Source organism: Telopea speciosissima, chromosome 6 (assembly GCF_018873765.1).
Source record: "Telopea speciosissima isolate NSW1024214 ecotype Mountain lineage chromosome 6, Tspe_v1, whole genome shotgun sequence".
NCBI lineage: Eukaryota > Viridiplantae > Streptophyta > Magnoliopsida > Proteales > Proteaceae > Telopea > Telopea speciosissima.
In genome coordinates this window covers 49,488,399-49,501,749 of record NC_057921.1, presented here as the reverse complement: position 1 = coordinate 49,501,749, position 13,351 = coordinate 49,488,399, and the positions used below count along the sequence as shown (strand labels likewise).

At 37.9% G+C, this 13,351-nt stretch overlaps 1 protein-coding gene across 1 annotated transcript; it reads left to right on the top strand.

The window, feature by feature from the left end:
* The first annotated feature begins 10,608 nt into the window (after positions 1-10,608).
* On the top strand, positions 10,609-11,502 carry LOC122664795 (microsomal glutathione S-transferase 3-like). Its single transcript, XM_043860773.1, has 4 exons — positions 10,609-10,838; positions 10,925-11,000; positions 11,121-11,290; positions 11,425-11,502. The coding sequence occupies exons 1-4, from the start codon at positions 10,723-10,725 to the stop codon at positions 11,498-11,500; spliced, it is 438 nt and encodes a 145-aa protein (XP_043716708.1). The 5' UTR covers positions 10,609-10,722; the 3' UTR covers positions 11,501-11,502.
* The last annotated feature ends 1,849 nt before the right edge of the window (positions 11,503-13,351 follow it).

Sequence of the window (13,351 nt, the reverse complement as noted above, 5' to 3'; positions counted from 1 at the left end):
AAGTTTGGTTGTGTGCTCAATTAAGTTCTTTTCTACAAAAAAGACAAAGTAATGATGAATTGTTTGTAAGAAATATGATGTTAGCCTCTACTATTTATTTAACCAAGAATAAGATAAAACTTTGATTCCATAAACAAAATTTTGAGGTTTGTCTTATGGGATGAAGTTCTCTACATTGGGGGTGCAGGGTGCGCCTAGACACATGGGGGTGGGCAAAAAGACAGGCCCCCTCCCTGAATGACCCAAACCCGCCCATGTCCCGCCCCATGTGTTTGTGCGCAGTTTGTGAAAAGACACTTCTACCCTCTTATTTTGAGGAAGAGAGAGATAGACACATGGGAGTGCTGATGTAGGCCACACTCCCGTATAGAGAACTACTTCCCTTAGTTTATTTATAGGCATCACATTCTTTAAAAAAAGGAATTTCCAGATTTTTGGTTCATAAATTTGACAGTTAGGAGGACCCACGCGGAGGAGAACTTTGTCGTATAAATTACAAATGACTATTATATGTTGCAATGCCCAAATCTGGCGCATGAAAAGGGGAGAAGGGGTATTCATGGGAATAAAATAAACATGTCATTGGCTCTGAGATGCACGTTTCACCTGCAGGTACGTGCAGATGATCCATTCTCGTATTTCCCAAGGTTTTGTTATCATCGAGGCAACTCCTAGTCTAGCCCCTTGAAAAAGATCTCATTTGACCAACTCAACTATCATTTTCAACTGGTCTTCTTTAGTTTGATCCTTATCCTCTCAAATGCGATGCACTGCCCAGTACACCTCACTTATGTATCCAACGGTACACTAGGCAATGCACCTTTAAAGTTCATCCTTTCAATCTCATGGCGACCATCGGATGCTCAAGTGCGATGCACTGTGCACTTGATAGGATAAAATTTTTTAACAATATCCGCTACAAATTCAAAGTCACAACAGTCAAAGTAGTAGTACATTAAATAGCATGGCAACGCATGGTCAGGTGCTCATTGACAGATGTAGGTTGACATTAATAATAACTCTAATCTAATTAATAGTTCCCATTCATAAATAGAGTAACCTTATTTTGAAGAGCCTGATCTAGATTGGCAAAGCAATGCCTCCATAACATGCTCTCTCAAATGCTTCAAAAAATGTGTTAAGATGCGCCTACTCTTATTTTGCATTGATGCTTGTTTAAAAGAGTGTACTGCTGGCCCTGTAGATTGCAATCTTGGTTGCACAATATCTAGGTGCACCAATTTCACATCTGGTATATCTCTCTCTCTCTCTTCTGGTTTTTTTTTTAAGGTCTTTTTCTTTGGGTAGGATACTAACTAATTCAACTAAGTTTTAAAGCTTCGCCTGTTTCGATGAAAATTTGTTAGTAGAATTTTGCATTTTTCTTTTCTATTTCTCAATGTCATCTTTTGCATTTTACATCAAAACAATTTCGCCTTTACACGATCCAATGTAGAAAGATTTTTCTCCACAAGACTTTAAATTCTACCACCTGAAAGGATGATGCATGTGGCAATCTAAATTGGTGGATAGATAGGGGATGGTTCAGATAAGTCACATGTCAAATTTTGGACTCATATTCAATTATATGTCTTGTACTTGTATTGGTATATATCCTCATATATGTTCATGCATGTATATACTATTCCGATTAGTATTGCACACTCCCCCGTTTTTTGGATTTTTTAAGCCCTATTTTGCCACTTAGAAAATTCTGTTTACGCTGAAACTTGATGTATGAGGAGTAGACATTCCCATAAAACTTGGGCCTTCATTGGATCATACCACATGGCAAAGCAGGTGATCGACTTTCTCCATGGCCATGAAGGAAACTTTTGTGCCCTGATTCTTTTGGTTAATACCCTTAACAATCCTATTTCTTATTTGATTGTTGTTTTTCAATGGTGGAACATATGTTTGTATTGGTACAAAAAATCCATATTTAGGCGTCCTTTATTTCCATGTACAAGAGTTGGAAGATAAAAATTTTCCTGTAAAATAGAAGTTTATACAGTTTACTTTGATGAATGATTATTAAATGCTCTTTCTAGCTAGAGGATAACAAGTAGCTTAGTCCGATCTATGTACAAATTAATCAATGAACGTTTTGTGAATATTTTTTATTTTTATTTTTATGAATTTTCTTAGGAAAAATTCTCTTTGAACATAAGGCATTTTCTACACCTACTCCCATACAATGTGTGTTATGTGACAGATGCGGCGAAAATGGAAGAGTGTCAGAATTCCTACTCTGATACATGCATGAAGGATTAGAGACTGACAGCCGCTTTGAAGAACATGATGACCATATACTAGTATTTTGGATGGATAAGAATAAGAGGCTAATTATGTTTATCTTTGATGTAAGGAGATCGATGTAAGCATGAATGCTTTGCTTTATCAAATAGAGTAATGTACTTCATCTAAGAAATTTACATACATGGCTTCAAGTGGTTAAGAGACTGCATCATCCCTTGACCGCTCCTTAGCTTGAATGCTTACAGAACCAATGAATTATGGTACCCCTAGCATAACTTTAGGGCTTTAAGAAGGTTTCTGTTGTTATGAATACTAGATGGTCAATAGGTAATCCGTTCATGCCCTTCGTTGAGGCCTACATAGCAAAGGGCATGAAGAGATGGGGGAAAGAGGGAAGGGAAATTAAATGAGAGAAGGAAAATGGAAAATGAAAAATGAAAGATGGGAGCAAAAGAAACGAGGCACAGCCTAGTAGGTGAGGAGAATCTCGATCAGCTAAATGGGGTATGGTACATTAATCCTTGCCCTCTAGGCTCTATCCGAGGTCATACTTGGAACAAGACATAGACTATGCATGTCCTCTCTTACAACTTCTCCTATGGTCATCATTTTACAAATCGTACAACTGGGATCCTGCCCAAACGTTTGTGGCACTCCCTTATGCCGCCCAATTATGACACAATGCTGCTAATTTTTATTAGTATTTTCCTAGATGGCCTTTGTGAACCCAAACTACATCAAGGACTACAAATTTACATTCAAGTAAATGGATATGATTGCTTAGTACCGTCATCCCAATATTTTGCCCAACTTCGGTGTTTTTTTATTCTATGTACCAACTAAAGCTAAATCTGTTCATCAGGTTTTACTTAGTATTATGCTTTGATCTCAAATGCTTAATCGATATTAATGTATTTGATTAGTTTGTTGGTTATTAAACAAAGTGGAGAATTTGAAACATCATTTACATTGTATACATATTGTGCTATCAACGCTGGTTTTGAGCCTTTTTTTTTTTTTAAATCAGATCCTACTGAGGGCCCATAGACCACTCGGGGTGTTAGCCCAAGAGGGTAGTTAGGGTGGCATCCTGACAACAAGAGGAGATGGAGGCCAAGAGAGAGGGCAAGAGGGGTGAAAAAAAAGAATGTCTCGCATCCAATGGGGGTGAAAGTAAAACCAACGACCTCTCCTTTGGACTTAAGCTAGAGCCCTACTGCATCGGCAACCACCATCGCCAAGGTGCTTTCCCTTTTTAGTTTGTTGGTGGCAAGGAACTATGTGGTACATGGTTAACATTGGTTCTTTTGATTTTTCTCTTTGCTCGTGGATTTTCTTTTGGGTGGATAGGAAACAAGTTTTCCTCCTTAGGTGGTTATTTTGGCTGACAAGTCAAAGTTTGGTTGTGTGCTCAATGAAGTTCTTTTCTACAAAAAAGACAAAGTAATGATGAATTGTTTGTAAGAAATATGATGTTAGCTTCTACTATTTTTTTAACCAAGAATAAGATAAAACTTTGATTCCATAAACAAAATTTTGAGGTTTGTCTTATGGGACGAAGTTCTCTGCATTGGGGGTGCCGGGTGTGCCTAGACACATGGGGGTGGGCAAAAAGACCGGCCCCCTCCCTGAATGACCCAAACCCGCCCATGTCCCGCCCCATGTGTGTGCGCAGCCTGTGAAAAGACACCTCTACCCTCTTATTTTGAGGAAGAGAGAGATAGACACATGGGAGTGTTGGCATAGGCCACACTCCCAAACAGAGAACTACTTCCCTTAGTTTATTTATAGGCATCACATTCTTTAAACAAAGGAATTTCCAGATTTTTGGTTCATAAATTTGACAGTTAGGAGTTGGGACCCACGCGGAGGAGAACTTTGTCGTATAAATTAAAAATGACTATTATATGTTGCAATTCCCAAATCTGGCGCATGAGAAGGGGAGAAAGGGTATTCATGGAAACAAAACAAATAGGTGATTGGCTCTGAGATGTACATTTCACCTGCATGTACATGCAAATGATCCATTCTCGTATTTCACAAGGCTTCGTTATCATCGAGGCAACTCCTAATCTATCCCCTTGAAAAAGATCTCATTTGACCAACTCAACTATCATTTCAAGTGGTCTTCTTTAGATTTGATCTTTATCCTCTCAAGTGCGATGCACTGCCCAGTACACCTCACTTATGTATCCAACGGTGCACTAGGCAATGCACCTTTAAAGTTCATCCTCTCAATCTCATGGCGACCATCGGATGCTCAAGTGTGATGCACTGTGCACTTGATAGGATAAAAATTTCTAACAATGTCAGTTACAAATTCAAAGTCACAACAGTCAAAGAAGCAGTACATTAAATGGCATGGCAGTGCATGGTCAGGTGCTCATTAACAGATGTGGGTTGACATTAATAATAACTCAAATCTAATTAATACTTCCCATTCATAAATAGAGTAACCTTATTATGAAGAGTTCCATTCAATCATCAGAGTTGAAAGATAAAAGAGAAGATTGTGTATAGAAGAGTACTCGTATTTAGCCATGGAAGGAGAGCATGTTAGGAGGAGTCTTGTTGTGATGATTTTTGTGTTGGCAATTTTGACGGGGCAAGTCATAGGAGAAGAGCCGGATCCAGATTGGCAAAGCAATGCCTCCATAACATGCTCTTTCAAATGCTTGAAAAAATGTTTTAAGATGCGCGCACGCTCATTATGCATTGATGCTTGTTTAAAAGAGTGTACCGTTGGCCCTGCAAATTGCAATCTTAGTTGCACAATATCTAGGTGCACCAATTTCACCTCTGGTATATCCCTCTCTCTCTTCTGGGTTTTTTTTTTTTTTTTTTTTTTTTAAGGCCTTTTACTTTGGGTAGGATACTAATTAATTCTACTAAGTTGTAAGGCTTTGCTTGTTTCGATGAAAAACTGTTAGTAGACTTTTATATTTTTCTTTTGTATTTCTCAATGTCATCTTTTGCATTTTACATCAAAATAATTTCTCCTTTACACGATCCAATGTAGAAAGATTTTTCTTCACAAGACTTTAAATTCTACTACTTGAAAGGATGATGCATGTGGCAATCTAAATTGGTGGATAGATAAGGGATGGTTCAGATAAGTCACATGTCAAATTTTGGACTCATATTCAATCATATGTCTCGTACTTGTATTGGTATGTATCCTCATATATGTTCATGCATGTATATACTACTCCGATTAGTATTGCACACTCCCCCATATTTTGGATTTTTTAAGCCCTATTTTGCCACTTAGGAAATTCTGTTTAGACTGAAACATGATGGCCTTCATTGGATCTTACCACGTGGCAAAGCAGGTGATCGACTTTCTCCATGGCCATGAAGGAAACTTTTGTGCCCTGATTCTTTTGGTTAATACCCTTAACAATCCTATTTCTTATTTTATTGTTGTTTTTCAATGGTGGAACATATGTTTGTATTGGTACAAAAAATCCATACTTAGAATTCCTTTATTTCCATGTACAAGAGTTGGAAGATAAAACTTTTCCTGTAAAATAGAAGTTTATACAGTTTGCTTTGACGAATGATTATCAAATGCTCTTTCTAGCTAGAGGATAACAAGTAGGTTAGTCTGATCGATATACAAATTAATCAATGAACATTTTGTGACTATTTTTTTTGTTATGATTTTTCTTAGGAAAAATTGTCTTTGAACATAAGGCATTTTCTACACCTACTCACATACAATGTGTGTTATGTGACAGATGCGGCAAAAATGGAAGAGTGTCAGAATTCTTGCTCTGATACATGCATGAAGGATTAGAGATTGACAGCCTCTTTGAAGAACATGATGACCATATACTAGTATTTTGGATACATAAGAATAAGAGGCTAATTATGTTTATCTTTGATGTAAGGAGATCGATGTAAGCATGAATGCTTTGCTTTATTAAATAGAGTAATGTACTTTATCTAAGAAATTTACATACATGGCCTCAAGTGGTTAAGAGACTGCCTCATCCCTTGACCACTCCTTCGGTTGAATGCTTACAGAACCAATGAATTATGGTACCTCTAGCATAACTTTAGGGCTTTAAGGTGGTTTCCGTTGTTATGAATACTAGATGGTCAATAGGTAATCCATTCATGCCCTTTGTTGAGGCCTACACAGCAAATGGCATGAAGAGATGGGGGAAAGAGGGAAGGGAAATTAGATGAGAGAAGGAAAATGGAAAATGATAAATGAAAGATGGGAGTAAAAGAAACAAGGTACAGCCTAGTATGTTTGGAGAATCTCAGCTAAATGGGGTATGGTACATGGATCCTTGCCCTCTAGGCTCTTTCCGAGGTCATACATAGAACAAGACCTAGACTATGCATGTCCTTCCTTACAACTTCTCCTATGGTCATTATTTTACAAATCGTACAACTAGGATCCCGCCCAAACGTTTGTTGGCACTCCCTTATGCCACTCAATTATGACACAATGCTGCTAATTTTTAATAGTATTTTCCTAGATAGCTTTTGTGAACCCAAACTACATCAAGGACTACAAATTTTCATTCAAGTAAATGGATATGATTGCTTAGTACCCTCGTCCCAATATTTTGCCCAACTTCGGTGTTTTTTTATTCTATGTACCAACTAAACCTAAATTTGTTCATCAGGTTTTACTTAGTAATATGCTTTGACCTCAAATACTTAATGGATATTGATGTATTTGGTTAGTTTGTTGGTTATTAAACAAAGTGGAGAATTTGAAACATCATTTACATTGTATAAATATTGTGCTATCTACGCTGGTTTTTGAGCTTTTTTTTCTTAATCAGATCCTACTGAGGGCCCATAGACCACTCGGGGTGTTAGACCAAGAGTGCAGTTAGGGTGGCATCCCAACTCCAAGAGGAGATGGAGGCCAAGAGAGAGGGGAGGAGGGGGGCAAAATAAGAATGTCTAGCATCCAGTGGGGGCGAAAGTAAAACCAACGACCTCGCCTTTGGATTTAAGCTAGAGCCCTACTGCACCGGCAACCACCATCGCCAAGGTGCTTCCCCTTTTTAGTTTGTTGGTGGCAAGGAACTCTGTGGTACATGGTTAACTTTGGCTCTTTTGATTTTTCTATTTGTTCGTGGATTTTCTTTTGGGTGGATCGGAAACAAGTTTTCCTTCTTAGGTGGTTATTTTGGTTGACAAGTCAAAGTCTGGTTGTGTGCTCAATGAAATTCTTTTCTACAAAAAAGACAAAGTAATGATGAATTGTTTGTAAGAAATATGATGTTAGTTTCTATTATTTATTTAACCAAGAATAAGATAAAACTTTGCTTCCATAAACAAAATTTTAAGGTTTGTCTTATGGGATGAAGTTCTCTGCATTGGGGGTGCAGGGTGCATCTAGACACATGGGGGGTGGGCAAAAAGACCGGCCCACTCCCTGAATGATCCAAACCCCATCCATGTCCCGCCCCATGTGTTTGTGCACAAATGCACTCCTAGACAAAGAACATGTGCCCTGTCTTATATAAGGTAGTGATTGTTTTTCTTCTGCCTTATACTGAACTGTGCTTCCCCAACACAAATATTACATACACAACCCTTTTTTATAGTACCAATAATAGAAAAATTCCCTTTTCACCCAAAAACTTTTCCATGTTGTTCACCCTGCTTTGATACAGAACCTTATTCAAGTAATTGACCGATTTAAATCCAAATCAATCATCCCCAATTCTGCTCTGCTCGATTCTCAAACCCCGCTTTTGTATCGACCATGAATGCACTTAGATCTTCATTTTTCCCATTACTTTTACTAAGTTTTTTATTTTATTTTATTTTATGAATGTGTAATCTTATCACACAAACCACACACCATTACTTTTACTATGTTAAATAGTAGAAAATCAATGAAACTTACCAGCAAGACCATAAGACTTTTGAATCAAAATTCCAAATAATAAAGACTTGTGCAAATATTTGCTTCTCCTTCCCCATTCCATTTTCTACGATTTCAGTCGATTCCTACCTATTCCCAGCTGATTCTTTCCGATTCCAATCCAATTCAAATCAGAATCGATGGAACTTGATCCCATGTCCAAAACTGGTTTTTTAATCCTTTAGTAATTTCCGTACTAAAAAATGGAATTCATACACTGGTGCAAGAATGATTTTAATGGTTGGTTTTGCTTTTATTCCAGAGGCCAGGAGCTTGAGAATAAACATTCTAAACGTTTCTCCAATTCTAAACAATTGGAGAAATGTTTAGAATGTTGAGTGAAAGGAGGACAAGGCTAGAGAGTTTCTTGGATTCCCTGATTCTGCAAAACAAAACCAGACACACTCAGTGAGGTACTACGGGATGGTGTTGCCTTAGTTTCTTGGATTCCCTGTTTTCCTCTCTTTTTCAAGAATGAAAGGCAATAACATTTCTTGTGAAGGCTTTTCAGAGGATAAAAAATCCTGATAACAGCCCATGAGAAATTGGAATCAATGTAGATTTCAGGGACAATTTTCGTTTTCTTTCCCACACTTCCCCTGTTTCTCTTTTTCTTGGTATGTTGACTGATCACCAAAACATTAAATTAAAAATAAACATCTAGTAGACCCCCTGAGGTTTGTTCACATATCTTGTAGTCCCCAATTTATTAAAACCTTACTTACGGATCCATATGATGGACGGAATTCTCGTTCCGTTATAGTCAACATGTTAAGTGATGATGTCAACAGATTAAAGGTTATGTAAATGCCAAAATTACCCTTGTACATCTTTAATGAAAATAGTCATAGTAGAAATTACATGTCTATCCTTATTTCATCTCCAACCTTAGAATTAAGATTTGGAGATGCCGGCCGTGAGGAAGAGCCAGGAAATCTCACTCATAATCGAAGGTACCCTTTCCCCTAACTAAATCACTCCTTAATTTTGCCCTAAATCCTATTCCATTTTCCTAAATCACTTTCCTTATGATGGCGGCAATGGCTACCTTCAGTTTCTCGATGTAATTCTTTCTACTAGATGCAAAAGTTAGGATTCCAGCTTTGATAGAGAAGGTGGCTTCTGAACATGGGATATTAGATTGAAATCGGTCATAAATGGAGTAGAATCCACACAAAAAAATTCGACTGGGATCGATTGAAATCGATCAGAATCTGTGGAGTTGCAGATGTGACTAAGTGCGGTGGAGAAGATGAAGTGGCTCACTAGGTTCTAAGCCTTTTTAACTTCAAAACAAAAAAACTATAGGGATTCCTCTCAGAAAAGAGCACACACCATCTCTTCCCTTTTGTCTTTTCTTCTCCTTGCAAACCCTGCACCGGATTCCTCTCTCACAAAAGAGCACACGCAATCTTCCTTTTTGTCTTTTCTTTTTTTCCTTTTGGTAAAACCCTTTTGTCTTTTCTTCTCCTTACAAACCCTGCACCGATCCATTAGAGAGAAAGAGAGTATTGCAGAACTTAGAACCGATTAAACCGAGGAAAAGGAAAGACAGGCCGTCTTAGAGGGAGAGGCAATGCAGGAAAAAAAAAATCATGGAATAAAGGACCAAGAGGCACGATGCCAATTTACTTCGAGGTTGAGCGGCAATGGAAGGGATGGATTTGAATTAGTTTGTGTTTGAGGATGATGAAAATCAAGATGGATAGTCTCTTCTTTTACTGCTATTGAAGATGGATCTCCTCCATTGGGTTGTTGTTGTCGAGGCTTTGACCTTTTTGCTTTTGCCTATTTATGTTGTTTTTCCTCGGCCCGTTCTTGACCTGCTTTTCTGTCTGGTTTCAGTTGTTCCTCCGACAAGGGCACCTTGTGAAGTTGAAAATCTGATGGAACAGTCAGGCAAAGAGAATGGTAGAATTGTCTTTTAAAATAGCCTTTGTATTTTATTAAAGATGTATAAAGGCTATTTTGGTCTTTTACTTTGTTAAACTAATACCTAACTAGCACCATGATATTAATGGGTCCGTAAGTTAGGTTTTAATTAATAGGGGTTACAAGATAGGTGAACAAACCTCAGGGGGTCTACTAGATGTTTACCTTTAAATTAAACATTATCAAATAACCAATTTAACCTTTTAGGATTGGTGTTTGGTTTGGGTGATTACACTTTCATAAAAATAAAATGACCAATTTAGACATTTAACTTGATGTCCAAGTCAGAAATATCCCCATCAATCCTTCTCTGCGTGGCACCTCTGGATCCATAAGACATTGCATTTATAATGGAAAGTTCTGATCAGATAAACTAGACACGTGGCAAGATTGGTACTCCTGATCCTGAGGTTGCTTCAAGCATGTTTTTGGCTTTTTCACTATTAATGGATATTAAAAATGCCCAGTGACAGTAAATTAAAGTGACATCATGAAAAATTGTGAAGATTTGCGAGTTGCGAGTCTTGCGACCCACTAAGTCCTCTTCAAAGAAGGACCCAAACCTCGAAGAATCCAGAAAGAAGACTTCGGCTATCAGTTTCGAACACCAGATCAGAGGAGAGGAGAAAATGGTTAGTGTGGTGGAATTGTTGCCAAAGGAGTATGGCTACGTTGTTATAGTGCTGGTTCTCTACGGTTTCTTCAATGGCTGGATGGCCTTCCAAGTCGGCAAAGCTCGGAAGAAGTAATCTATTCCTTCATCTCTCTGTTTCTCAATCTCTTTTTCTCATAATCAAGCAAAAGCCATGAATCCTTGATGATTTTTTGCAGGTACAAGGTTTTTTATCCGATCCTTTACGCCTCAGAATCAGAGAACAAGGAGGCCAAGCTTTTCAACTGCGTTCAGGTTCGATTTCTATAGAAAAAGATCCTGTTTTGTCTAAAAAAAATTCATCTTGTATGTGGGTTTTCAATTTGGTTTAATGGGTTTTGTGGGGGGATTGAATTAAATGATGGTGGGTTGCAGAGAGGACACCAGAACTCGCTTGAGATGATGCCTTTGTTCTTCGTGTTGCTTCTGCTTGGAGGGCTTCAGTATCCTGTGGTTGCAGCTGGGCTTGGCCTTGTTTACATCGTTGGTCGTTTCTTCTACTTCACTGGCTATGCTAGTGGGGATCCCAAGAAACGTATGAGAGGGTGAGTCTTTGAAATCTGAAATCACCATATTCGAATCCAAATGGGTTTCATTTCAATGCTTTTTGAAAGTTTTTTCTTTTGGGTTTTTGGATTATGAGGAATTGCATCTTTTCTGGTTTTGTCGATTTGAACAGAGGATTCAATCTATTGGCGTTGCTTGGGCTTGCGGGTTGCACTATTTCATTGGGAGTCAATCTTCTGCTTAGGTAAATTTTCTGCAAATTAGAGAAAAAACTGTTCATGTTTGAATAAAGGCCTAAAAGGGGAGGTTCAATCTATCTTTGGCCTTATTTTTTTCAGATTAGATGGTGTGTATTAGGTTTTTCCTTCAAGAACTTGTTCAATTTATAGAGACTTTTTCTCTCTCTCTCTCTCTCTCTCTCTCTCTCTCTCTCTCTGTCTCTCTTCTAATATTCATTTTCTGAAGATATTAACTACTAACCTGTGTGAAAGGGGAGGGGGGGAATTTTGACGGTTGACTGCAAGTAATTTTTTTAATTTTTTTCCTCTCCCTTTGGAAGAAGCTTCATCGACTAGGGGGGCTGGATTGGGTGGTTTGCCGTGGCAGGTAGCTGTTGTTAGGTTAACGACTAATGAGCATTGGTTACTCCCAATTTGACAATTCTTAGTCAATGTCAACAAACTCCGAATCTGTCGATCTCCAAGTCATTTTCTTAGTATTTCAACTTGAATCGGATTGATTTCTGAGTTGATTCTGGAGCGGACCAATTCCGGTTTTGAACAATTCGAACCTGATTTTGGTTCTTAAAACCTTGGCAACCACATTTAGGGTTATCAAGAGTTATCAGTTGACTTTTCAACTTAAACCTAGTTTCAGTGAAGAAAAATCTCTTATCTCTTAATCGTAAGTGAGATAGGCATCATTATAAGGGGAAGGATAGTTGTGATTTCGTCTAGTAAGACACAAAGAGTCAAAGATTCGTTATGGATATACTTTTCCTTCATCTATGGTGGAGAAAAACGTTATTTTTTTGACTGACTTTGAAAGCTTTTGTAGTTTTATTTCTATCATTAATAATACAAATAGTCAAATATAGAATTCCTAACATGTGAGCCATATAAGAAAATGATACCCAAAATTTGAGATTTGTAAAAGATAACTTCTCATCCAACCAAATTGAGGATCCAATCCGGATTCCAAAATGGATCTGGTTATGGGATCCAAACCTGGTTGAAAATTGAAATTGGATATTGAAATGGGTGCATCTTGGATCTGTTTTGTTGCGTTTTTCAATTTGTATATGTGAAGAAGTGCCCTAGGCACTTGGTAGTATGTGATGTGTTGAAGGCCATTGCTACTAGGAAGTCTTGAGTTCAAATCTCTTGGTTCACATCTTCCCTCCTCCCATAGGGTAACTTCCTTACTGCTTCTTCTTTTTGAAATCTTTTATGCTCCAGGCGCAAGAAAGTCTAGAAATCCACAGATGCCAGTTTCTTTCAAAAAATCTATTTTCATTAAGGGAGAGGGTTGGACACACCACTAGCTTTCCTGAAACTAGTTGGCTGTGCCCAATGGAGAGGTTGAGATGGGAGGGCAGGGAGGTCATTTCCATGTAGGATGGAACAGAGACAGAGTTTTACCCTTTCATTAATCACTCATTTTTAACCTCCATAAACCCAAAAGCTGACTTCTTTAGAAGCTGTCCCAGAAGTTTACCCAATCATATGCTAACATAGACAAAAGCCATTAGGAAAGTGTTTTTTTTTTTGTTTTTTAAACATTAGGAAAGTTGACATACAGGTCTGTATCTTCAAATTTTGAAGCTCATCTGAACTCTATGTTGCAGCATGTATTGGCCCCTTTTTTTTTCAATTTTCAACCATCAAATTCTTCTCCTAAACCATTGACTTTTCAGTATAGATCCCTCTGAATGTCACCTACCCGGAGACAAAAGGAGTTGGAACTAAATTTCATTGCCCTTGTGTTTTTTATTTTTTCATATTATGGGTGACTTTTTGGGGAGAAAAAAAAGTGTTCTTTTTATTATAGCTCTTAAATTTGGGGTTGACATCCCAAACACTTATATAGTTTGGGAATAT

Excerpts from the sequence above, each read along its gene's own strand:
- LOC122664795 (XM_043860773.1), top strand. The coding sequence starts at position 10,723 with ATGGTTAGTGTGGTGGAATTGTTGCCAAAGGAGTATGGCTACGTTGTT. Across the intron at positions 10,839-10,924 it reads GTCGGCAAAGCTCGGAAGAA|GTACAAGGTTTTTTATCCGA; the intron begins GTAATCTATTCC and ends GATTTTTTGCAG. Across the intron at positions 11,291-11,424 it reads CCCAAGAAACGTATGAGAGG|AGGATTCAATCTATTGGCGT; the intron begins GTGAGTCTTTGA and ends CGATTTGAACAG.